The sequence below is a fragment of the Pelecanus crispus genome, chromosome Z (assembly GCF_030463565.1).
Source record: "Pelecanus crispus isolate bPelCri1 chromosome Z, bPelCri1.pri, whole genome shotgun sequence".
Taxonomy (NCBI): Eukaryota; Metazoa; Chordata; class Aves; order Pelecaniformes; family Pelecanidae; genus Pelecanus; species Pelecanus crispus.
In genome coordinates this window covers 27,139,154-27,165,530 of record NC_134676.1, presented here as the reverse complement: position 1 = coordinate 27,165,530, position 26,377 = coordinate 27,139,154, and the positions used below count along the sequence as shown (strand labels likewise).

Genomic DNA, 26,377 nt, shown 5'->3' with positions numbered 1-26,377 from the left:
GCTAAGCTGGTTCTACTTAGAAAAGGGTGTAAGTGCACCTTCTGACAGTAGAACTGGCAAAGCTGCCCCACTCCCAGAAAAAGACTAAATCTACCCTTCAGACTATTTAAAACAAGTTTCTATTAGCTTAGCACTTTGTGTGACGGAAACACAGAGACTTTGGTTCATCAATCAGCACACTAAAACCGGATTTATTATCTTGTGGAATCAGGGCTTCATTGATTGTAAGAAAGAGAGGTTAAATGGGAGTCTGCATGTAGCAGATTTTTGGAGTTCTGAATGCTGTTGTGATTTCTGCCCTTTCTCCTATCTTCTCCACACACTCTTCTTTTAAATTGAGGCAAAAGGTTTTCGGGAATCCTGCAGCTCATGACCTTCAAGTATTATACTGAAATGCCTCTTTATCACACTTCTCTTCCCTCTCTCCTAAGTTAAAATCTTTCCAACATTTTGCAAGTAAACCTCTCTGCTGTAAAACCTAGAAAAAGGTTCTTGCTATTTTAAATGGTTCCAAGAGCTGTTATCGAATAACTCTTCAGGTAAACTTTTACCTAACAGACTAGGGGTCTTCTGCCTAAACTTTCTGCATGACTTTAGAATTGGTATCTGCACGTGATCTAATTTGAAGCTGTAACTTACACTTACAGTACCATAGAGGTCTCTTGCTTGTTTCTACTACATGAGTTTCTAGGAGTCATTTAGTCTTCCATGCCAGTCATTTTGCCCAACTTCTGTAGCACAGCCTTAGCTATGTGCTCATGTGGCATGCTGACATTCTCCATCCCTGATTTCTTCTAACAATTATGCTTGCATTTGATGCTGCATAGATTGCTCCATTTTATGAAAGCAAACACTTCTTTACAAGGGTTACTAGGGCTTATTTGTTACAGGTTGGTTTTATTTTTTGAAGATCTATCCTCTGTAAAGCTGTAATCTACTTTATAGGGACAGAATGCTGATGAAAACAGATCACTTGGTTGCCTACTCAGCATTTGAACATTTTGGACTGAAAAAAACCTGATGGATTTTCCTCTCAGCTGATCTGAGCACTCCTCGCCGCCATCTGAGGTTGGCATAAACATTGTAAATTCTACAAGTGATAGAAAATTGATAGAACCAGGACTTGAAGTAATAGTATCAAGTCAGTTCCTTACACAAGATTTCTTAAAACAGCATACAAGTACAGTACTCACACAAGCAGTTCAAATCTAGTGTTCATTGAAGTTTAAACTCCTCTGAGAAAATGGCCAATTCAGATTAAGATAATTTTGTCTGATAAGGCAACTACTTCACAATTATTGAAAACCACTGAATGAAGCCAATTCCAGGAGTCTGGGGAATTCTTAGTTGAGAGAGATATTTCTATCTAAATAATGTCACCCATCCTCTGCTAGAACTTATTTTTCAATGAACTTACTAGCGTATTAAAAATCAGATTGATGTATTTATGAGCTATATCTTACACCAGAATTAGAAACAGTTAATTGCAAGTAGGTAATTCTTACAAAAATTAAATTCTACTATTTGGAAAGCATGGTGTAGAGAGGACTTGTTGAATGGGGGCATCCTTGGCTAATCATGTCTCTTTCTAATTCTGAAACTCCTTTTGAAGATGAGGAAAATAACTGACGTCAACCCTCAGCATCAATCACCATCTATATTGCCCACGTTGTTTATGCATAGTACAAACCACTCAGTTAGTTGGAAGCATAAATTAACTCTTATTTTCTAATATCTGGCAGTCAGTTGGTATCTCCCAAAGTAAACACTTTTAGTGGGAAGCAAAGATGCACTATCAAAGTTCTACCATTTAATTGTAAAATACTTATCCTTTCTGAAAACGTTCTAATGCAGTTTCATTATTGCCTTGAAACTCATATGAGATGACAGATTATTCCCTTTTAACCGTGCACAAATTATTATCAGAGAAATGTTGCAATGTCCGTGATTTGAAGCACCAGCAACCACACAGGAAAAGACATTCTTTTCAGCCAAACCATCCACTCATGCATGCATTCATTCTTTCATGTTCAGTTGAAAGAGGATCAAATATATAGTTGTCAATGCACACAGCTTTTGAACTATCAACACATATCATTGAGCTATGATATATTGAGCCATGGGCGAATATTGGAAAACAACATGATTTAATTCACTGTCACCATAAGTGCACTATATGAATGATTGTGACTAATACTGTAACGTACTTCTGTTGATTGTACAACAGCTGCCTTTGTGTTTCTTGAAGTATGAAATATTTTACACTTCATAACAAAAAAGTTGAAAGTGTTTTGTCGTTGAGAAGCTATGCTTTTATGACGCCCCATTTGCATACCATCTTATATCTGACAGTCTTTCACAAATAATTGAGAAACTTCTGCATAAATTAGAGCAAGCCTTTAAGCAATTATTGCTTTCTTTACTGATCCATGCAAAATCAATTCTTGTGTACACGTAGGATTTTTCCTGACTTGTTGACGGAACACCACCATTGTAATGACTGCCAGTGTCAGGATCAGAGTAATGATACATGTAGAGCCATTAAAATACACAAAAGTGTTAACATTCTGAGTCAGCCTTCAAAAAACCCTGCATAGTGTGCCCCACAGTTAGTCTATGATTATTACATAGGAAAACAATCACATTTGAATACCAAAAAGTTAAAAGGCCAGTTTTACTCTCATAGCAATTTCTTTCTGTCTGACCTGCCTCAAACCTTGCTTTTTTTTGCATTTAAATGAAGGTTTAAATCATTTCATTAGAAAGCATGTAAAGAAATTCAGGATTCACCAGTTTTAAAAGTGTTGCATCAACGCAGACTGTTTGGTATCAAGTATATGGGATTTCAGATTTCAACCACAGCTCTGAAACAAAGGTTCTTCACTGCTTCAAACAGCTGCTCCCCATTTACTTGCATCATTCGCACTGGCTTCTTCAAACTGCAGTGCCAGTATTTCCGAGGAAGTTGTCGAGAAGTCTTTCCGTCTGAAATGGTTGAACACTTCCAAGCAGCTCTTTTAAATGCGTCCACGCATGGAAGCAGGATTTCGTGGCGTGGTTCAAGCCCATACCCTACCTACTGCCCTTGTTGAACCTTTGTGCAAGACATCCGAGAAGCCGTATGCTTGGCAAGGTATTTATCATGCCAACAGGAGAATGGAACAAGCGAGTAAATTTGTGTTTTGCCCAATAAGCCTTAAATTTGAAGGCTTTCTTGTCACCTTCGCACGTGCATTTCACTTTCCAGACGAGACAGGCTGTCCTGACCCACTCTGAGGGGTGCGGGGGTGAGGGAAAGGAGGAGCCACGCACCTCCCCCCTTTGGGTACCGAGTACCCCCGGTACCCCTACGGTACCGAGTAGCCCCGAGACGCGGTTACCAAATGGGGCGACCCCAGCCCAGCCGGCGCCTCCGTGAGGGGAGGCGCCCCGCTCCCGCCATGGCCGCTGGCAACCGCCGCACGCCCCTTCCAGCTGCCGCGCCGGGCCCGCCACAGGCGGGAAGCCCCGGGCCTCACTTCCACGGCTCCCGGCTGCTGCTGGCAAGCGAGGGCGGCGGGACAGAGCGCCCCATTGCCAGCCCAGGCGGCGCGGCGAGGACGCCAGGCGCCTAGCATCCTTCACCACAGCAGGTGCCCAAACCACACCCGCCCCGGGAACGGGCCCTTCCGTGCCTCCTCCCTCCCCGCCCCAGGAAAAGGCTCTCCCAGCCCCTGCTCCCGCCCCGCTCCTGCCCGCCCCGGGAATGGGCGCTCCCCCTCCCTTCCAGGGCCGTCCCGCCGCGTAACCTCACTTCCGGGGCGGCCATTTTGGGAGGCAGGCGCTCGGTGGCTGGCGGCGGGCGGAGGGGGCGGGCTGGGGCCCGGGCCGCAGCGGCTGGTGACAGCGGCGGGGGGGCAGCCCGCGAGCCGGCGAGTGTCGGGGGCGCCGCAGGGGAAGAGCCGCCGCCCGGGGAGCGCAGCGCCCGCCTGCCCCCGCCATGTCGGACTTTGACAGCAACCCCTTCGCCGACCCGGACCTCAACAACCCCTTCAAGGTGAGGCTGGGGGGCGGTGGGCGGCCGTGAGCCTTCTTCGGTTCAGCGGCGAAGAGCGGGCTGCGCCGAGCCGCGGGCATCCCGGGGGAGGGAGGGGCGGAAGGGGGAGTCCCGGCCCGGGCCCTGCTCCCGTCGCGGGTGGGGGGCCGCTCCCTGCCGCGGGAGGTGTGGAAGGGCCGGCGCGGCGGGGTGGCGCGGGCCTCGGGGGTCTGGCGGGGCGGGGGGCGCTGCCCTCCGCCAGGCTTGGGGCATGGCGAATCGGGGCGGGGGGCGGGGGGGGTCGTAGGATAAGCAGCGTTTTCGTAAGCCCGAGGAACGGGCACAGCCGTTTCCCAAGTTCAGTTTTCGCTGTTTCCTCCTGTTACTGAAATAACACAAATAAGCGTTTCAGGTGCATTGTTTTGAAGCGGGGAGGCGAAGGTTTCTTGATTTTGGCGGTAACTTTGTGTGTGTGTAATACTACTACTGTCTTTTTTTTTTTTTTCTGTTTGACCCAGATAGTTAAGCTTAGCGAATTTGCCCCCTTTTTCCTCTCTAGCCTCCTCCCAGCCCCCATCAAGCTTCTTTACATTGTTTCTGAAGTGTGCAGGGTACTGATGGCTAGGCATAAGTTCTACCCTGCATCTCAAAATGTTGTGTTGTAACATATTCTAAAGCTTTTAGTTTTTGCACTGTTGACTTGTCATACAGCTGAGAATTGTTTCTTCACCTGCTGTTCTAGCTTCAGCTGCCAAAATGACCTGATGTCTGTAGATGCCTTCCCACCTTATCTTTCTTTCTTTGTTATTTGAATCCAGTTCAACTAATGTATTGAGCTACTTGCTTTAATAATCTTACAGAACTTTTTTTTTTCTGCATTTGATTTTGTGTGACACTTTAAAGCACACATATAGTATACAGCAGTGAGTTTAGGATGTCAGCTGGAATAATTAAGTGTTTTAAAAACTGAGCTGTCACATTTCAAGCATACTTCTGTGCAGGTAGCTGCTGGAAGCATAGCGTTACTGACATTTATTCATTGGAGCCTGTATGAATCATTGGTTTAGTTTCTATGGTCATAAAATTTAGTTGACAGTATTCCTTAGACACTATGTTTTTACTTCATGCTGTGCACAGTGCAGTGGCCTTCCAGATGAACAGCAGCCCTGGCGTTGAGGTTGCCACCAACAATAGTTTGGACTGGCACCAATAGCAGTGAGTGCTGTTCTTTCAAATACCTTTTGGCACCAACCACTGAAAAGGTGTCATTGTTCTAGAATGTGTCTTCAGCAGCAAACATACATGATGCTTTTCCTCACTTTTTGTAATAGTTATGAGAATAACATCTAGCAAAATTTATTGTTTATAGATACCCAGAGTGGTTGGGAGTATTGGAAGTAGTATAGCTGCCCCTGCATCTCTCATCAGCCCCGGCAGCTTGTCCTGTGTAGTGTTTCTGAGACCTAAGCTAGGGATCTACCTCAACCACACTTCCAGTTTGAAGATGTTGCTTAAAGTGGAATAGTTTATTCCAATTTCTCTTCAGAGGAAGACTTCTGTTGTAGCTGTCAGGCAGAATCCATGCTCTACTTCTCATCTGCAATGCATCACGATAAAATGACTCTATAACAAGTTCTGTGTAACCCGAAGCTCGCTGTTAAACACCATTCTGTACTTCTTTTATTTGCAGAAGTTGGTTTAGGAAAGCTCTATACTTTTCCTTTTTCAGAGGCTTTTTTCACTTAACCTTCAGTCTTTGCTAACTTCCATCGCGTTCCACTGCCCACGAAAGGTAATCTCGTGTACCTTTACTCATCCGCACATTTAACTTGAAGGGGCAGAAGGCCTCATCTATAAGCCAAACTTTGGTTGCCATCTTATTGGCATAACAGCTTTGAAATCAGTGGGTATTAATGCATGTCTGTATTTAAGTTTTGTCTGACTGTGTTTTAAAATAGTTTATGCATAGAACCAGATGGACCCTGGGTCTAGATGGACCCTGACAACCTAAGTCATGTCTGAACACCTTATTCAAATGTACTCATATATTTTTTTGTCTTTGCTTCATAATTTTACGTATGATGTGATTAGTTGTTTTCCTTACTTTTGAAGGCACCTCCTGTGCTAATGTAAAATCACAAAGTAGAATGGCAGAGGGGGGGAGGGGGGAGCATCATGTGGAAGAGTTGTTGCCAAGGTCTAAAGATAGGTCCTTCTTTTTCTTAAATATTTTACATTTACTAATTGTCTGTGATCTGCTTGTGAGTTTTCCTGTGACTGTTCTCGTGCCTTTTAATAAAAAAATTTCAGCAGACATTCTTGCTTGATGTTGAATTAAATAAATATGTTCTCTGGGAAGATAAAGGTAAAGCAGAAACATCTAGTTTGCTCAGTATTTGGGTAGTTAATTCTTTTGGAAACCTAAAATTAAATCATGTTTCTGTTTTGGTATCTACTGGAAGTAATGAAATTTAGTTTGTAAAATAGAATTTCTGCTTTCAAGTATTAGCTTACTTGGGTTGATCATAAAACGTTGGTTTTGAGACAGTGGCTACTTAACCTCTGCTTTTTCTTTTTTCATTCTTAAAAAAAAACTAAACCAAACTTGAACTGAACCTGGTATGCTTTTGAAGTCATGGTGTTCATCTGTAAATAGCTGTCCTCTGGATGCTCTGCCAACAAAACCAAGAGATCTTTTGGTTTGAAAGACAAGAAGTGATGAAACAAACAGATAAGTAACATTCGAACATTAAAAAGCTTTTGATCACAGTAAAGTTGTGCAGAAGAAAATGTATCCATGTACCATACAAATGAAGATGAAATAATCCTGCTATAATTTGATGTAGCAGTGTTGTGAAGAAATACACGTTTGGTGTGACCTTAAGTATCATAAATGAAAGCAGACTAATAATGAAAGCTGTTTCATTTCTTTCACTGAGAAGCACTTGTCATAGCTGGTGAGTGTGAATTCACACTTGGTAAAGCTCTCACTCACAAACGGTGCAGTCCCACAGCACCCAAACAGGGTGAACAGAGCAGATCCAGTGATGGTAACTGTGTTCAACCAAGAGTCTAGAGTGCTAGACAAGTTCATAGGGAGGCGGCAGATCTGACCCCAAGTTAGAGAGTCAAGTCAGGGTCAGGATCAGGTCCACTGAAAGTAACCAGGGTCAGCCAACAGTCCCATGATGATGAGGCAAGTCCTTAATGATGAGGTGGGTCTGACCACCTCGGAGGGGTTTGGGCATCCTCAAGGCCCTGACAGTTTATTCTTGAATAGACTAAACCAGTGTGAAATAAATTTTGTATGACAAAACAAAGGCAATTTTCTAATGTAGCAGTCTCCTTGTTTTGCCTTTTTTTTAAAATGTCGTAGGATAGGGGATAGTTGTAGTTTTCTGTCTTGGGAGGTGATACAGAAACAGAGGTTCTGAAACAGCAGTCTCTTGAAACCCAGGGTAAGTTTCATTTACTCTGAAACAATTCAGCAGTTCATCTACAATAAAAATGTGTTGGGTCTGTGTGAGTTTTTTTTTTTTCTTTTATAAGTGAATGATACTACTACTAAGAGAAGAAACTGCTCTTTTTTTAAGTAGAGCTATGAATTTCACAGGCCTTTGTGGCTTGGCTGACAGACTGTAAAAGGTTTGAGGGCTGGCTGTTACAGTCATCCAAACATACGAAACTGTTATGAGTGACTGTGGAATTTGGACTTTAAAAGCTGAGTTCCGTGATGAATTTTGTTAGGTTGGTTCATCTGATGTGTTTAGAGCTCTGAGCAGGTGCAGGTATTTGGTACTATAGAAATTACGGTAGGACAGAAAACTAAGATATATTTCTGTTTAAATGTGAGTGGTGACCTTCAGGTAAAAGCCAAAGCACTACGTGATATGGACGAAGGTTTAAAACAGAATGGCCTATGTCTTCTCCAGTTTCAGTGTGGAACGACACAATTACCAAAACCCTTAAATGTATGTAATGTTAATTATGTGAGTAGTTTCTTTGGGTGGGATTAGGTATCCAGAGACTATCGTTAGGTTCAAGTTGTTGCTCCAAAAAGACACAGATCTTTTGTAGTTCTGTCATGGCTACTGTTCTTGCATGGATGTCTGAGATGCTCTAAGATACCTAAAAATGGCATTAGGCACCTGAATTGCTCCCACTGAGGTCACAGGATTACTTGAGTCACTAGAACTAAGTACATGTTAGAGCTTAAATTTACTACAGAGGTAATTCCAGTTATAATTTGGATATTACACTTAATCTGACTCACATAAGCACAAATTAATATTCTGTCTGGTTTGGCAGGAAGTACAAGCTGGAGGTTTGATGCTAAAGCTAATAGCGCAGATGACTGCTACCTTATGTGTCAGCAGAATCTATACAGTTTACACTTTGATTACTCAAGTGAAGCTAAAGTGATAGAAACTTACAGGAAGAAAGAGAAGACTTAATTATTTTTGAAGGATCAGGACCTTAATTACTCAAAGTGTTTCTGCAGTATTTGTGCTTTAGAATTCAGAAGTTTTATTGTGTGCCTGTATGCATTACTGAGTTTTGATTCTTTTACATGACTATAAAATATACCCAATTGTCTGTCTTTAAATTACTAAAGGACATAAAATACAAATATTTCTCTGACTTTATTACCTGGTTTCCCTTCATGACTTCAGAATGTTTAAATTCCCCCAAATGTTGCATAAAGTAATGCTGAACATCATGGTATTGGAAATGTCCTTTAGCTGTCCTACATGGTAGTTAGCTTTCAAGAGTACATGTCATCGGTGCTGTAACTGCACTGTAATCTATTAAAGCTCTGAAGTGTTTTAATAGATATTTAGTATCAGTTATAGCTGCATTTTTTTTTCCGGATTTTCAGTAAAGTGTTAGCACATATTGCATTAGTAGTACTACTGCACTGTATATTGACATTTGACATTACTAAGAGGAACATAACACATTTCAGAGCTGAGGAGGGAGGAGAATTTGAGAATAGTTATGAGATGGAGATAATGCCTTGTTAGGCATCCAGTACTCCATTGCAAGATGGTGCTGGTGCAAGCTTTAGGACAAATTTGGCCTTGTGAGCCTCTGAAGCTCTTTTTGGTTTCAGAGGTGTGGGGGGATTTTCCTTGCTCAGTAGCTCAGAACCCTTCATACCTCTGCTGCTGTGAGATAATGTGGCAAATAACGGGCGCTGCTTGAGAGCCAAGCATAAGAAATGCCAGTTGGCTACTTTAGCGCTATCCTGTTTAATAGTTGTGTTCTGGCAGTGCTAGGGTGAAAATCTTTTGAATATCATTCTGTGAGGAGTGTGGGAAATGGCTGATCAGTGAATGAGATGTTAAACTTGAAATTGTGAAAGAACTGTTGTAGTGGTTACTCAGATTTTATTTTTTTTATTATTATTATTCGTACAGAAATAGTCTTTATTTTGCCTCAAAGTCATTAATTCCTCCAGGTGTTACGTGTGTAGCCTCTGAGGACAATTCTTTCTTGTAGTATGTGGTTTTTAATCATAGGTTAAAACATTGTAGGTGCAATGCATTAACACTTCCTTTATACCATTAAAGGTAAACTGTTTATACTGCTAATGTACTATTAGGATAGTGAAACATGAAATCTCAATTTAGTTGCTGTTTGTGAAGTTTCTGTACCTTTACTCATTCTTGGGCCTGGGATGATAAAGAAAGAAAGAATGAAGAACCAGCAGTGTTTGACAGTGCATCAAAACATTATTAGCTTCTTGAAACTTAACTTTTCCATGTGCAGCTTGTTGTGACATGAACAGGGAAGAAGTTTTTGGGGAATTTTGCTGTTTGATTTATACCAAATGTTTACTGGACGTGTGCAAATTGCAATTTCAGAGGCTTAATCTGGCTGCATGTAGAGTATTACGGGACTGAAAAACACATCCTTCGTATGCGGGCTGTCTTCTTTTCCCAGTGTCAGGTCCTAATTTAAAAGCTGAAACCCAACAGTTAACACAGGAGGAAAAAAGCTTTCATATCCATTGCTGGCCAAATACATTTTTTTCCTCCCAATTTTGTTCTCAAAAGCTAAGCTTTGTCAGATATGTCTCCCCAAAAATGCTCATGAGGGTGTATTGAAAGCAAGGTGTATCATATGGAGAGTTTCAACTGAAAAAGCAATAGCTTTGATTACTCTCCAGAGCTCACTTATGAAAAGTGGGATGGACAGTTTTCTGTTTGATGAAGAAATCAAAAAAACTCAGACCAACAAACATAGTTTCAGGCTTTTTTTGTTGCATTTTTTCTTAATTTTCTGAGCCAGTGGTGTGATCTTAGAGAGTACTCAACAGAAAGCAGGACACACAACGGCTACTATTTGGGGCGGAAAAAACCTCAGGATGAATTCTTACTGGCAAGTGTACAATTAGTGTTACTCACATTTAGAAAAGGCTAATATGAAGTGGGTATAGAGAATAAGTTGAGATAATCAGTGGAGAGCTTAACTTGAAAAGAGCTTATCCTTTTCATGTAGCAAAACAAAGCCTTTTGGTAGGAGTGGTATGCATAAGAAATCCTAGTTGGTCAAGATTGACTTTGCTAGATTTGTGGATCTAATCTCATGATTTTCCCAGGTAGATTCACCAGTCTGGATTCAGTTCTGGTAGAGCTCTGGCTTCTGCTTCTATTCTGTGTAGAGTCAGAGTTTTTTTTTTTTAAGAAATAACATCTTTGCTGAGCATGTTGAGTAGTTTGGAGGATAAGATTCAGGTTGTGCCTTATTTGCTTCACCTAGGTGAAAGTGGTTATGGAACAGTAAATGCCGAAGATGTTGGCAAAGTGAAGGCTGGTTGATAGCAACTGGTAAACCAGTTAGGTTGGATAAACTTACTTCTGGGGATCTTGAAGTAAGAGAAAAATTGTATGGTGGCAGAGCTGAAGGGTAGCCAGTGACTGATGAAGGAGGTGATAGGATTGATACAGTAAAGTATTAATAATATGAAGAGACTTCATCTTCTAAGTTTTTGTGATGAGGAGGACTGTTTTCTTGGCTTGGATTGCAACTACTCCAGTCATTAAGGGATCATTCTTAGCCCTTGAACTTAATGTAGAACTAAGGCTAAAAATGACGATGTTGACAGTCATCTTCAGTAGCTTATTCTTCCCTTGGCTGTACTTAAGGAGCTATGTAACTGATACGGTGTTTTCAATGTTTTCTTTCTCTGATTTCATTCACTAAATACAATTAATCCTCTTCTTTTAAAATCCATTTTTGTGATCATAGTATATTGCTTCTCCTTAGTCTTTTTTTCCTAGGACTAACCAGGTGTACTTCTGTCAGTTTACTCAGATATTTGGCGCTGTCCTATAATTCCATGTAAATAAAAAAGGAAAAGAAAAATTCTGTCACTTCTTTTTCAAAACAACATGATTATTGTATTCTTTTGATGTACAATACTCTGGGTATCCAAGTCTTGGAAGATGTTGTCTTGCTTACTTGCCCTTGTCAATCAGTGTTAAAAATTTACCTTATTATCCCATTTCCTTAGTAGTTGCCTTTGTTTCTCCTGTTCTTTTCCTTGTAGAAGTATCTTAAGCATTTTTCCCTGTTCCTCTTTCCAACAATTTTTTTTTTTGTTCTACTTAGGTTATGTGATTTTTATTTGAAATTCTTGTTTTCAATTGCTGCTGTGTTGTAAAACCATTATAATCTCTATCCAAATAGAATGAGTGTTTATAAACCCTCTTTCTTGACCTCTGCAATAAGATTTTGCTTTTACTTCCCTGCTAGTCTTTGGGAGCAAAGTGAAAAATACTGAAGTAAATGAAATGTTCTGTGCAGAGCACTAATGTAACTTACTTAGTTCCACTTAGGACAAAAAAGGCATAGGCATGTAGTATCACCGTTATACTTTTAGCCTGTTTTTTTCCTCTTTCATTCCATGTTAAATTATTTGTGCATAACATAAATGCTTTGGCCTTTTTGGTAGAAGAATAGGTGTACCTCAAAAGTGAAAACTTTTTTTAACAGCCTGAAGGACAGTTTGGAGGGGACAATTCCTAGTTCACTACTTTCTCTTCACTTAAATCAAAATCACAACTAACAATGTAAACTTAGCTGATGGTGTTTTTCAGAATATTATTTGGTTATGTATGCTATCAGAGCACCTTACTCATGGTGGAACAATGCTGGACCTGTTCCCAGTGAACAGTAATACAAAGAATCATTACAGATGTATCTACTTCTTCAGTCTTTAATTGCTAATCTCTTCTGTATTAATGAAACCTGGTAGCTGATGATTAGTTTTGGTCTCCTAGACAACAGAGGTCTCAGTTTCCTTTAATTTGTTTTTTAAAAAGCTGTAAAAACTTGCATAGAATGGATTATTCTGCTCCATTTTAAACATTCTCACTTGTAATTAATTGTCTTTGTATAGCCTCTTTGATAATGGGGTATTCAGTTAATTTCATATCTGAGTAATGTGAGCGTAATTTTTTAACCTGGCACAGGAGACGTTTTTGATAGTTCTATAGGTGCTCTTGCCAATGTGAGATATAAATGTGTTGTGTTTTCTGTTTTTTGTTTCATTTGTTTGGGTTTGGTTTTTTTCCTGACTGACTTTTCCATTCTTGATGTAAATACTGCGGTGCTTCTTGTACCTGAGTCCTAGTGATTCAAAGAGTGTGAGGCTAATCTTTGCTTTTGAGATTGACATTGTAGGAGAGAGACTACAAGAAGCAGGTAAAATGAAAGATTAGATGGAAAACAGTTAATTAAATTGTGCTGGTTTCTTAAAATTCCAGTCTCCTGAACTAATTCATATCTTGAAAATGTCATCTGAAATGACTGTGTGTGACTTAAATGCACCAAGAGCTACAGTAGCTGGATACAAAAAATGGCCTTTTCTTAAATTCTGTTCTGTGGTTGGTATCACTAATAGTTAAATCAAAAGATCAGAAACTCAGGGGGCTGAACTGGCAGGTGTTTGGGTGAGATAAGATTGGAGAAGGAAGTGTGAAATGGAAGGAGGGAACAAGGAGTTGGACAAGATGAGAATTACAGGAATCGGCACTCAAAGGAGCACGGACTGGGACTGGCTAGGTGGCTGAGGAAATCCGGTTGTGGCGAGGGGTAAGTACAAGGGCAGGTCCAATTCGGGCAGAAGTAGTGGTGCTTGAGGGCCAATCTGAGATTAGATTGGACATTGTACGGTTGCTGCATTCAGTGGGTGGCATCAGGTATTTAAAGTCTGTCCCAGAAATTCCCAATCTTCTGTATTTGCAGAGGGTAACCCAATTTTTAATCACTTAAATTATACAGCAAGTTGAAGTGTCTGGATATTTGATGGTTCCAGCCATGCTGCTGCTTTGTTTTGGTGTCCATATATTATCACCTATTGGAATTTGTCTTTGTGGCTTTTTTCTGTTTCTTAATATGAAAACCCAAAAATAACTAAAAAATAATGCATTTTAACTTTATTATCTGGGTGGAATATCAAATACGGATAAATAAGTTATGCCAGCCTAGATTTATTTATTCCTGTAGAATATTAAAGTTTTCACTGTTTTTTAACCACTAGAAATATGTCATGCAACACAGAAATTTGATAGCATTTATTTAAATGCCACTTTTTCTTTGAGTAGTGACCCTGCACAACATTTATTGTTCGTGTTCATTATTCAAACCTCGATTAACTTCTAAATTCAATGTTTTATTATTATGCAGCAGTGAGTCCGAATGCTTCACAGTTTTTCTCACTATATTTAGATGAGTTGGCATCTGCTCCATTTTTAAAATGAGATCCAATGAGTGTAAGGTAAATGATTCAAAGTAATCCTTTGTGTTCCTTGGGATGTCAGGTCTAATCTCTTCAGAAAAACTCTAGGTAGTGTTTTGAAATATCAAGTGCAGCTCCTGTTGGCATCAGTTGGTGGATGCACTGTACGTATTCAGACCAATTTGAAGTCTAGCAGCCTACACCTGGACACCCAGACTATGAAGAGCTTGTTTCTTTCCATGCTGAGGATAGTTCTAGCATTAGAGAAGATCTCAGTGAACAAGTATAGAAAAGATACAGATCTCCAGGCTAGTACTTGCCTCCTTCAGCTATGAGGTTGCTCTTTTCCTGTGATCTCAGGTTTACTGCTCCTTGAGTCTTTCTGCTTGTGGAATTGATCAGGTGATGAACTTCTATTGAAGTCCAGACTGTGTAATTAAGGTTTTCTGAGAGCAGAATTTGCATGCTACTTGCCATGGTGGGGTTCAATTTGTGTATTTCAATACAACTGTGGTTTTGGTTGGTTTTTTTTTTTTGGCTACGTAATGAAACTTTTCTCAAATAGACCTGATACTGTATGTCCTCTGAGTTATTCAGTTTCTTTCAGAGCTGCTGCTACTTTTGCAAACAGCAGCAGTATTTGGCAGAAGTATAGCAATTATTAATTCAAAATGAGAATGGAAGACTTCTGATGGAGGGCTTCTTGCTCTACTCACTGTGTGTATTTAAGCATACAACTTATGTCTAGTACTAAGACTTTTGATGTAGTAATCTTGTTTGGCTCAGCATATATTTCCTGTCATTTGTTGGTGTTAGAATGTCACCATAGCTTCACACAGTGTGTGAAGAGAGCTGAGAAACTTTTTTCCCTAGGTCTTGTCTAAAACACTTGGAGAAAAAAGGCTTTCTTTCATTAGATATTTGTTATTGTTTGCATGTTGTATTTCTAAATATAGATTGCTCTTCTGAATTTGACTTGACCACTCTTTCCTTCTTTCTGGAAATCTGCTGCTGTTCAGTGTCTGTCTTATGAGTCTGATATTCTAGTTATTCATATAATTGCATTTATTGTCCTTCATGACAGAATTGAGCTGAGTTACTTGGTTAGTAGTGCACTCTTCAAACAGAAGTTTAGTGTTGAAATCTACTTTTTAAGCAACTAATTCAACTTGAAGTACTAAGTGCTATTTGAATTCTGGTAATGTAGGCATATTGTTTTACTATGTGGTTGATGGGTAGCTCTTACTAGTTTCATATGTGTCTGAACTTGAACATTTTTATGGTGGAAGAGGGAATGATACGAGAGCATTTGTGGAAGGAATACCATACTGAAAGCATGAACAAAGAATAGAGTGTTTTATACTCTGCTAATTCACACTAACATGTAAAGGCTAGAACAAGTGTACTGGGTCTGGCTAGGATGGAGTTAATTTTTTTCATAGTGGTTCCCATGGTGCTGTGTTTCAGATTTGTGACTAAAACAGTGCTGGTTAAGCCACCAGTGTTTCAGCTGTTACTGAACAGTGCTTGCACAGCATCAAGGCCTTCTCTGTTTCGCACTCTGCTTTCCCTTGGGAGTAGGCTGGGGTTGGGCGGGAGGTTGGGAGGGGATGCAGGCAGGACAGCTGACCCCAGCTGACCAAAGAGGTACTCCATACCATGTAGTGTCACGCTTAGCAATAACATTGGTGGTGGGGATGTTCCAAGGTAACCATTGCTCAGAGGCTGGCTGGGCATCTCGCTGCTGGTGGGAGTTGGTGAGTGAGTGCCTTTCCATCACTTGTGGGTTTTTGTTGCCTTTTTTTTTCCCTTTTTTCCCTCTTCCTCTCCTCCCCCCTTATTACACTGTCTTTTTCTCAAGACCCACAAGTTTTACTTGCTTTGGCCCTTTTGATTGTCTGCCCTGTCCCGCTAGTGAGTGAGCGACTAGGTGGGGGCTTAGCTGCTGGCTAGGGTGGACCCACCACAGTGAGTTAAAAGTTTTCAGCTGTATACAACTTTCTACCATCTTGTATATTGAATTATGAAATTGTCTCATTTGTATTAAGTTCATCTTTATTGATCTAGTAAACTAATGCCTAATTCAAATGTCAGATTTAATTCTTCCCTTATTTTTATGATCTTTTTATTCAATGTTTCAAATGATTTGTAGTTGAATTCTCCACATACACACACACTTTCCCTTGTTTTTGTTGTTCATTTGCACAACATTTTGTGCCAGTCATTTAATGAAAGAACATGTTACAATGAATTAGTCCATCAGCTTATGCAAGACATGATGAGATTTTAGTTGGAAAAGTGCGTTGAAGTCTAGGATGGTAACTAAAAAATATGGCACACTTGTGGGGGAGACTGTCACCAGGGTGGCTTTATTGAAATCACTAGTTGTGGTACAAGTCAAATGCAGGAAAGCTGATTTTGATTGCATGTAACATTGTTTTGTATACATTTATAGAAAGGGCGATTCTTGTTCAGACAACATTAAAGTACTGCTTTGCAGCTAAGTGTATGCTTTAGCCAAAAGTGGTAGCATTTTATGTGACCAGAAGGGTAGTTTTTAGGTATGCTTATGCACATGAATTTGATTAAAATATGCAACATATAATTGTTTAATTTTTGAAGCAATTATTTTCTCGCCTTACACTTTTTTAAATAGTAAAATTCTTTTAATGCCTCATATTAATAAATTTATTACTATAGCTAATGGAAAAAACAGACTTGTTCTCATTTGCTGTATCCTTCAGGATTTTAGAGTTGATAGGTATTCTGCCCTGTTCTTTTTTTCTAGCTGTAAATAAGTTGACTGCAGTCATTAAGAAAATATTGTTCCTGCATTTGTAGATTTACTGCTGTCAAGACTAAGCTAATGCCGTATTAGGTGCTGATTCTAAGAATCCAGATTTTATTTTTCAGTAGTTTAATAGTTTGTATATTTACTTAAGTGTAGATTGTCACTTAGTGTTTAGTTTGGTTTATTTTTTAAATTAGACAAATACTTCATGTAGAAGTTTTAAATATAGCTGTCTTTAAAGGAAATATGAATGCAAACTTATATAACTGTAAATACTTATCTTCCCAGTCTTTATCAACTCTATTTTTTTTCTAATGTGGAACTATACTGCTGAAATTAACAAAATGTGTATATCTGTACGTAAGTCATAAATAAGTAAATAGTATATTTACAGCTATTTTGTATATTTGATATACATATAAAATACTGTACACTTGTTTTATGCATTTATGTAAAGATAAATGTAACTAACCATATTGAATAAGTGGATTTATTAATTTTCAAGAAAACCTTCCTCTCATCCATTCTTGTGTTCTGAAGATGCAAAAAACCTTAAATTAAGGCACAGAAACAATGTAGTGGAACCAAGCATCACATAGAATAACTACTATTTTTCTTCATACGAAGTTAGTGTGGTCTATGTAGCGGGCACTTCTGCTCTTCTGCAGAACCAAGCCTGCCTGTCTCTATCGCACATTAAATGCTTCATTCCTGAAATTGCTTTTTCAAGCTAAACCTCAAGCAATCTTACTGTGTGGTTCACTGGAGGAAAAAAATTACACAAGTCAATACATCAGTTGTTGACCTGTTGCTTGTATACATGTGCATACATTTACAGAACTGTTTTCTCTTCTAGGATCCTTCTGTTACACAAGTGACAAGAAACGTTCCTCCAGGGCTAGATGAGTACAATCCTTTCTCTGATTCAAGAACAGTAAGCACATTTATTTCTTAATCATGGTGTTTATCTCTTTTGGTAAGACTTATGAGGTGTTGTTTTCAGAGTTTGGGACTGATGTTGTAAAACATGTGACTGGCTAGCTCGAGGTAATAGAAGATGTATAAGGATAGGTAGTCCCATAAAGTATTTGGGGGACTCAGTGGGGTAGGTTGAACTAAGTGAGCTTTGACCTGTTGAGAAAAAGTGGTTCGCTGAAAAACAGAGCCACTCTTCCACTTTTGGGGGCCAAAAGAGAATTGAGGTTTTCCCCTGTTCAGTAAGACTTCTGGTAGGCTGTCCTTATGCTTTTCTGAATTTAATTGCTTTACAGCATGTGAGTGTGTCACACTTCCCTGGTGTCTTGCTTTGATTTCCATTTCACTTAATGGAAGTGCTGCTCAGAATAAGTAAAACATTGCATTTAAGTAACAGTCCACAGGCTATGAGTAGTTGTGCTGTAGTAAGAGCAGTAAATCATGTGCAAGAAACACAGTTGTTTTTTGCCTCTAATTTGTGTAGTTTTAATTTACTTTGTGCTTGTTTTCACCCATGGGGGGGAAATACAAAGAATGGGGTAGTAAATTCATACTGTAACAGCACTTTTCAGTGGTTACTTTCGATAGTGAAGATCCTGTGCAAGATTGGCAAAATGTATGGATAATTACTGTCTGTCAATGTAATTTATAAACATTCAAATACTGTTATTTTTAAAATGTAGGCTTATTTCCTACAGTCAATCTGGTAGTGCTGATAAGGAATGTTGGTATTTGAGTCTTTGCAATGCAACAGTAAGGTTTCATACAGTGTTAAATGCTAGACTGGAAGAAGCTTGGTTTGGAGTATGCCTTGGATCAGCTGTTTAAGGTTGTTATTTACAACTAGTGTATTTACAACTAGCAACAATATTAAATAAGTCTCAAATTTTTTTCTTCTAACTCACAATATCACAAATTATGTTTGATTTATCTTTCTGAAGCTTGAAAAGTTTCAAAATGGCCTTGTATTGAGCATTAAAGACAGTAGGTCTTATTTAAAAAAAAATAAAAAAATCTAGAGCTGCACTGACTTTCTTTGTTACTTATGTTCTTATTTTAACATGCAGCTCTGTGGGAAAAGGAAAACTGAAGTATATGGCTAAGGTTATCTGGCTTTAAACAGTCAACTGTGCTTGTATAAAGAATTCTAATTGCTCATTACAGATGCCAGTCATATAGAAAAATTGGGAGGATGGAGGAAATCTTTAAGTCAGTGTTCAGATCTACTGCATATGTACTATATTCATGCACTGTGATTCAATTAATCTGTGGGATGTTACCAAATTCATAAAAATGTCCATTGAATGAGCAGTTCTCTTTCTGTAGAGGAAAAGAACTTTCACAGGTTTTCTTGCAGAAAGCAAGACTGAAAGAATAAAGTATATATTCAGCTAAGAGTGCAGTAATAATCAACCTTTAGATGATACTCCCCTTCCTCGCTCTGTATTTTGTGGATGCTGAATATGTAAGTATTTAATTCTGTAAATATATGCATTTGCAGAAATGTGCTTAGGTACCTGAAGACATGCTCACAATTCCATGTACTCACCTCTCTTCCTACCAGCTTTGTATGCAAGAGAACGGTATACTATGCCTGTACAGATACATGTATGTGACAGGAGTAAAGGAAGAGACAGTGGAAGTGAATGCCTTTAAAGATTGGATAAACAGAGGTAGTAGCAGGGTCTGTGAATTTTAGACTTGGAGGATTACAATGTCTGTCAGGGTAGGGATAGAATTACTCTGCATTTTGTCTGCTGCTCAGAGCAAAAACATCCACATAGTTTCTGGGGGCTTTGATTTGCTGCAGTTCCTTGTTCTACCTTTGTTGGGAAGCTAAGTCATCTTGAACAGTTTTGTGCAGGTAATCCCACTTCTAACATTTGAAAACCATAAGGGGTGAGCAGAAAGGATACAAGCTGGTGGTAGCAAAATATGTCCTGGAGATTTCTGTGCTCTTTAGTTTGAGAATCACTGGTCTGCAAGACTTAAAATTATGTTTGTTGCACTATGAGTAATGATGTGTAGTTGTAGTTTTTAAGGAAGCCAAGAATGGTATGCTTCAATTAGAAATCCAAATTTCTAGTGGTAGTGGTAAGATGGTATCTTCCAGTCTATAGCATTAATGTGGCTATTAACCTTCTTTCCCCCTTCCCTCCAAATTCAAGTTAATACAGCATGCTGAACTGCAAAAATATTTCTCCATTGCAAATTCAGACAGGGATGGTTTTTTTTGTGAGAAAGTTACTTCAGACTCTGAATATTATGACATTCATTGTCTTAGCTCAGTTGTGTTCTCCCTTTGCTTCCTATCAGTTCTTTCTTGGTTATCGGGGGGGGGGGGGGGGGGGGAAGAATTCTACTTTTTCTCAGTATTCCTTATTCTAATTTTTTTTGTTTTTTAGTATTTCAGTGCCTTCACATTTTCTCAGTCAACTATGTCCTTCACATCTGCAGTGGGAAATTTGGAAGGAAAAAAATGTGTAAGACATAATGAGGAAAGTGAATGGGCATAGGAGATTTTACATCTCAAGTGTCACCACCTTGATATCTAACATGAGAAATCAAGAGTCTTCTTTTTTTGCTTCTAATCAAATTTCAAAGCCTGTCTTATTTTTGATTGTTAAACCAAACAAAGTTTTCAGTGAATGATAGAAATGTCAGATTAAATATTGTTGCCGGCACCTTCAGTGGTTTTGTCTCCAGATCCAGTAGTCATCATGGAGATGACTTTGTGTCTTTTGTCATGTTTCTGAAATCAACAAGGAGCAGATGAGATTAGACAATTAGTATTTCTGCTTCATAATTTAATGAAACTACTGTTAAAGAAGGTGTTTAATATCTTCCTGCTTCTACAAGTTTTGCTAATGCATGTTGAACTCCTCTGAGCACTCTGTGTATACATGTATAACGTGTATAGACACAGTAATACATATAGCAACCATTTTCAAATTGCTGCATTAAAAATTTGGAAAAAAATCATTAGTGGAGTTGGGTTTTTTTTATTTTATTTTAAGAGACATATTTCAATGGATTTTTTTCAGTAAATTCCTGGGCAGCTCCCCTCCTTCTGTCTTGCATCCACAGTGAAGTGTGCATAGGAAACCGGATTGATCATCCACACCTGGCTTCTTTTGGAAGTCTTCCCACCTACCCCCAGTAAATAAACTACTTCACCCACATGGGGAAATCTATTCAAGAGAGAACTTCTTTTGAGCATTTATCTGCAGCCAAACTCTTCTGTTTGAGAGAGGTCATAATAATTTGCTGCTTCCCCCAGTACAGCTGCGAGAGCAAGGCATGAAGTAAAAAGATCTATCCCAGAAGTACTATGTTTGGTAGGAACAAAAAGGAGTGTTGTAGAGTGGGGTTGGTTGAATTTCACTTACAATAAGTACCTTATTGTAATGTGTCAGTGAGGGTCAAAGACCATGGATGTGTGAAGTAAAATCTCTGTAAAAACAGTCAACTTAGTTCCCCTGTCCAAATACGGGTGATATATCATGATATGATATGATATTATCCAGTGATGAATGGAGGTTAGTGCAGTCCTCACAATACAAGTCTGAGTAATTAGTGTTAGAGTTACATCCTTAAAAAGACAGAATTACTGACTGTCTCTCTTGCTGTAAATGTTTCATCAATCCTGTGCAGGCTGTAAGTCAGTTGGGTGTCTCTCTTCCATACCCAAATCTCTAAACTACCAACAGCACTTGGACAGGCAACCAACAGCACATGGGCAGACAGGTATGGCAAAATAAGTGCCAAGTCATTGGAAGTGCAGCCGCAAGGCTGCAAGGGACCTCTGGAAGTCATCTTTTTCAATGCCCCCTCTTCCAAGTTGGTCACTAGCTGGCATGGCTCAGCATCTTGTCCTGAGGAGTTTTGAATATATATAATGATGGAGGTCCTGTGACCTCACTAGGCAACCTGTTCCAGTGTTTGGTAGTTCTTACAGTGATTTTTTGCCCCCCATAATACCTAATTAGTTTGCTGTGTTCCAGCAAGTAACATGCTGTGTAATAAAAGCAGTATCATATTTTCCCAACAACCCCATGTGTATGCTGATCCATAAGGGAGTCAAAATGCATCTGTTTCATTTCTTATACTTAGTAAATTATGTATTAATTATGGCAGAATTCTGCAGCTTTATCCTGATATATGAGTAAGCCAGAATTCAGTCCAGTAAGTATGAAATTAGGAAATGAAAGAATTTTTACAGGATGACTATGATATTCTGATCAGATAAGAAGCACTGATCAAGTCTTGCTTTCAAATTTTCATTATGCCTGACATGGGGCCAAGTCTGCCAGGTTCTAGAAGGATGGATTGGACTGTTAAATTTGAGAGAGGAAGGAAGAAGCTTGACTTGTACTGCCCTGAAGCCATCTGCATAGCCTATGTCTACTTATGTACTTCTGAGACAAAAGAAGGCACAGTAGTTTTGGGGATGCTCTGGTATGAACCGTAAAAGATGTTTGTCAAGGTTAAAGGAGTTACCTGGTAATTGCCAGATGCATTGGTTCCTTTCAAAGATGTCTCAGCAATTTTTATTCCTAGAAATCCTGTGCCAATAAAAATCAAAATAACATAGACAAAAGTACACTAAGAGATGAGGATTCCTGTTATGCTTACTTAATAGTTATGGATCTCAGTGCCTTTATGAAATGTCCATTAATTCTCAAAACTAGTTACTGCAGTTACCTGGTTTGACATCTTCAGGATTTTCATAGTTATTGACCAAGCATGTGTCTCCCATTTGCATCTTTTGTGCTGATAAAACATTTGAGGTGACTTCAGAAAGTGGATGTTTGCTTTTGGTTCTAAATAGCAAATCAATTGTTCCTATAACTAGCTCTAATGTGACTGCTTGGTAATAGTATTTCCTCAATAAGATTTACATTTACTGTGTACAGTTTTTGTCTGTATTAAATGCATGTCCCTTGCCAACCTTTTAAAAACATAAATCTGGTTTTGGCTATTGCTTTCCAGAATGCCTCCAGTTTTGGACTTCATGCATCTTGTACCATAGGACTTAGGCCTTTTCAGACAATTTTTCAATACAACAGCTTGCAAATACATCTCCATTTCAGAATGTAAGGAACCTACTGTATGCCAGCTAACATTCTGTCCTGGTTTCGGCTGGGATAGAGTTAATTTTCTTCCTAGCAGCAGGCATAGTGCTGTGTTTTGGATTTAGTAGGAGAAAAATGTTGATAACACGCTGATGTTTTTAGTTGTTGCTGAGTACTGCTTATGCTAGTCAAGGACTTTTTCAGCTTCCCATGCTCTGCCAGGCGCACAAGAAACTGGGAGGGGGCACAGCCAGAATAGTTGATCCAAACTGACCAAAGGGCTATTCCATACCATATGACGTCATGCTCAGTATATAAACTGGGGGGGGTTGGCCAGGGAGCAGCGATCGCTGCTCGGGAACTGTCTGGGTATCGGTTGGCAGGTGGTGAGCAATTGCATTGTGCATCACTTGCTTCGTGTATCATTATTATTATTATCATTATTATACTGTTACTATTAGCATTACTATTTTACTTTATTTCAATTATTAAACTGTTCTTATCTCAACCCAGGAGTGTTTCTCACTCTTACTCCTCTGATTCTCTCCCCCATCCCATCAGGGTAGGGGGAGTGAGCGAGCGGCTGCGTGGTGCTTAGTTGCTGGCTGGGGCTAAACCACGACACATTCCAATAAATACTTTTACTGGAATTGTTTTGCACCTTTTTTTTGAAGTTAGCTTAATTCTTAATTGAGCTAACTTCAGAGATGGTAGTTAGAGCAAACCTGTGCTTACCCTATATTTGGAAATTGATGCGAGACATTAACTTCTAGAGTTGTGCTTTGTATTGCCTTTTTAATAACTGTACAAAGAACTGCCTGCCTTACTGTTTTGTTTACCAAGCTAATAAATTATTAGTTCTTTGACTTTCATTGAGTATGTTTTAATGGTATATATGAAGCAACACTTGTTTTGAGTATGTTTGCATTAAGTCTTAATGTGCATAACCTCTATTCTCCCTGGTTCTTGTTTGCCTTGTATGCATTTTTATTGAACTTCTGGTTTTCCAGTGATTGCTGAATACTGGGAAATGTATTTATAGGACAAAAGAAGATGTGCGGAGGTTTCTGACAAAATATTATCAAAAATAACAAATTTTTTTTCTTCTTTTTTTGCCTGTACCCCGTACCCTTTCCTTACTACTTATGTCAGTCCAATAATAGATAATCTTGTATGTTGGCTGAACTATTTAAGTCCCTGCAGTTTTCCAGATCTGCTGCACAGTGCTAGAGCTTGAAGATGTACCTTCTCTGATTTAACTTTAGTAATTCTTGCTTCTAGGGAAATCCCAAACTGTACAGCCATGTTTTGCCATTTTTTATTGGAGTTTTTTTGGTAGCTGAAGGATTTTCCAAGGCAGCTGGATACTTCTGTTTGTTTCATGATAAGTAGCTAAGGGGTTTATTTTGCTCCTCAGCTTTGATTAGGGTTATAAAAATGAGTACTTTAGTTTGACAGACAGACTTAGTGCAACCTGAGTTTAAAATGGTTGCATGCTGGTCACTCATCTCGTAACAGTGCAGGAGCAGGCAATTCCAAAGTGTCGGAAGTCAAGCAAGTGGGGCAGAAGGCTGGCGTGGCTGAGCAGGGACCTTCTCCTAAAACTTAGGTGGAAGAGGAAAGTGTATGGACACTGGAAGCAAGAACAGGCAATGCAGGAGGACTACAGAGATGCTGTTCGCCACTGTAGGGAGAAAATTTGTGTTAGCCAAAGCTTGAATTAGAGTTCAGCCTGGCCAGCACTCTGAAGGACAGCAAAAAGGGCTTTTTTAAAAGTGTTAACAGCAAAAGGAGGATCAGATATAACATTGGTCTGTTACTTTCCTTTTATGACAAGGTCACCTGTCTAGTTGACCAAGGGAAGCCAGTAGATGTGGTAGTTTTGGATTTTAGCAAAGCTTTTGATACTGTGCCTCACAGTATCCTTCTGGACAGAATGTCTAGCACACAGCTAGGCAAGTCTATAATATGTTGGGTGAGCAGCTGGCTGGTGGGTCAGGCTCAAAGAGTTTTAGTAAATGGGGTTACATCAGGCCGGTGGCCAGTCACCAGTGGGATTCCCCAAGGCTGAATTTTAGGGCCAGTGCTCTGTAATGCTTTTATAAATTATCTGCACACAGGAATCGAATGTACATTAAGTAGGTTTGCCAATGATGCTAAACTAGGAGCTGTGGACTTCCTCGAGGGTAGAGAGGCCTTACAGAGAGATCTGGATAGACTAGAGAGCTTGGCAATCACCAACCATGGTGAAATTTAACAAGAGCAAGTGCCAGATTCTCCACCTGCGTTGGGGTAATCCTGGTTATATGTACAAATTGTGGGACAAGAGGCTGGAGAGCAGCCCGGTGGAAAGAGATCTGGAGGTTTGGGTTGATGGCAAGTTGAATATGAGTCAACAGTGTGCCCTGGCAGTGAAAGGGCCAACCGTGTCCTGGGGTGCATCAAGCATAGCATAGCTGGCCGGTTGAGGGAGGTGACTGGCCCACTCGACACTGCACGGGTTTGGGTGCCTCAATGTAAGAAGGACATCAAACTATTAGAGTGTGTCCAGAGGAGGGCGATCAAGATGGTGAAAGGTCTGGAGGGCAAGACTTAGGAGGAATGGCTGAGGTCACTTGGTTTGCTCAGCTTGGAGAAGAGAAGGCTGAGGGGTGACCTCATCACAGCCTACAGCTTCCTCACGAGGGGCAGTGGGGGGAGCGGTGCTGATCTCCTCTCTCTGGTGACCAGCAATAGGACATGAGGAGATGGAATGAAGCTGCGTCAGGGGAAGTTCAGATTGGGCATTAGGAAAAGGTTTGTCACTGAGAGGGTGGTTGGTCACTGGGACAGGCTCCCCAGGGAGTGCTTATGGCACTGAGCCTGTCAGAGTTCAAAGAGCACCTGGATGATGCTCTTAGTCATATGGTTTAGGTTTTAGATAGTGCTGTGAGGAGCAGGGAGTTGGACTTGATAATCCTTATGGGTCCCTTCCAACTTGAGGTATTCTATGATTAGAATGCTTTCTTCATTAGGTTCTTGATCTATAGAAGATGACTTATCGTACCTGTGCCTGCTGTGCATTGAATTGTGATCTTTGAATAACAACCTGGAAAAATAAACACATTAAAGCAATATTGAACTTCCACCATTTGAGGTAGATTTGAGCACTGGCACTTTGTTCCCTGTGCACACATGGTGAAACTAAGATAAGTAATTATGAGAACACAGTAGTTTACCAGAACATGCATGGCTTTTTCAGTACTTAATGAAGAAATGCTGCTGTATTTCAGCAACTCACTGTATCCTATGAATACAATGGCTGGAATGTAACTTTTGCTGGGATTATGTTCTTAATACATATATCAACCTAGCAGAAGCTCTGGAGTGATACACCGGAAAAATTAACAGCAGATGTTGAAGCAGATGCATGATTTTTTCTTACCTTTCCTTACTACCTTTGACTCTTTCTTACAAGCTCTTCCCTCTACTTTTTGTAACATCATACACTAATTCCATCCAGTGGTATTACACAACTCATAAGTGATATTAAACACACAATAACTTTCTTGAGTGGTGTAGATAACTTACTGTAGCTCAAAAATAGCTGCTTTAGATTCACCATAAGAAGAGACTAACCATGCTGCCTTTTTGCTGCTTTGTCAAGTGTGCTACTGGGATAAGGCAGTCTTTAGAAAAGTGGAAGCTATTTTCAAAGAAAACTTAAGAACTTAATTTCTGCCAAGCTAAGTGTGAAACTGTAAGGCAAGCTCAAAGTTCTGAGGAAAAACTTG

The 26,377-nt window shown here is 39.7% G+C and overlaps 1 protein-coding gene across 2 annotated transcripts in view; it reads left to right on the top strand.

The window, feature by feature from the left end:
• The first annotated feature begins 3,957 nt into the window (after positions 1-3,957).
• Positions 3,958-26,377, top strand: part of SCAMP1 (secretory carrier membrane protein 1) — a 44,972-nt gene continuing 22,552 nt past the window's right edge. The window contains exons 1-2 of one of the 2 annotated variants that reach the window (XM_075726266.1): positions 3,958-4,036; positions 17,411-17,488. In XM_075726266.1, the coding sequence (XP_075582381.1) occupies positions 3,980-4,036; positions 17,411-17,488 (135 nt within the window). In that variant the 5' untranslated portion in view covers positions 3,958-3,979. The remainder of the gene's footprint in view (positions 4,037-17,410; positions 17,489-26,377) is intronic. The other variant, XM_075726267.1, reaches the window with a different exon arrangement.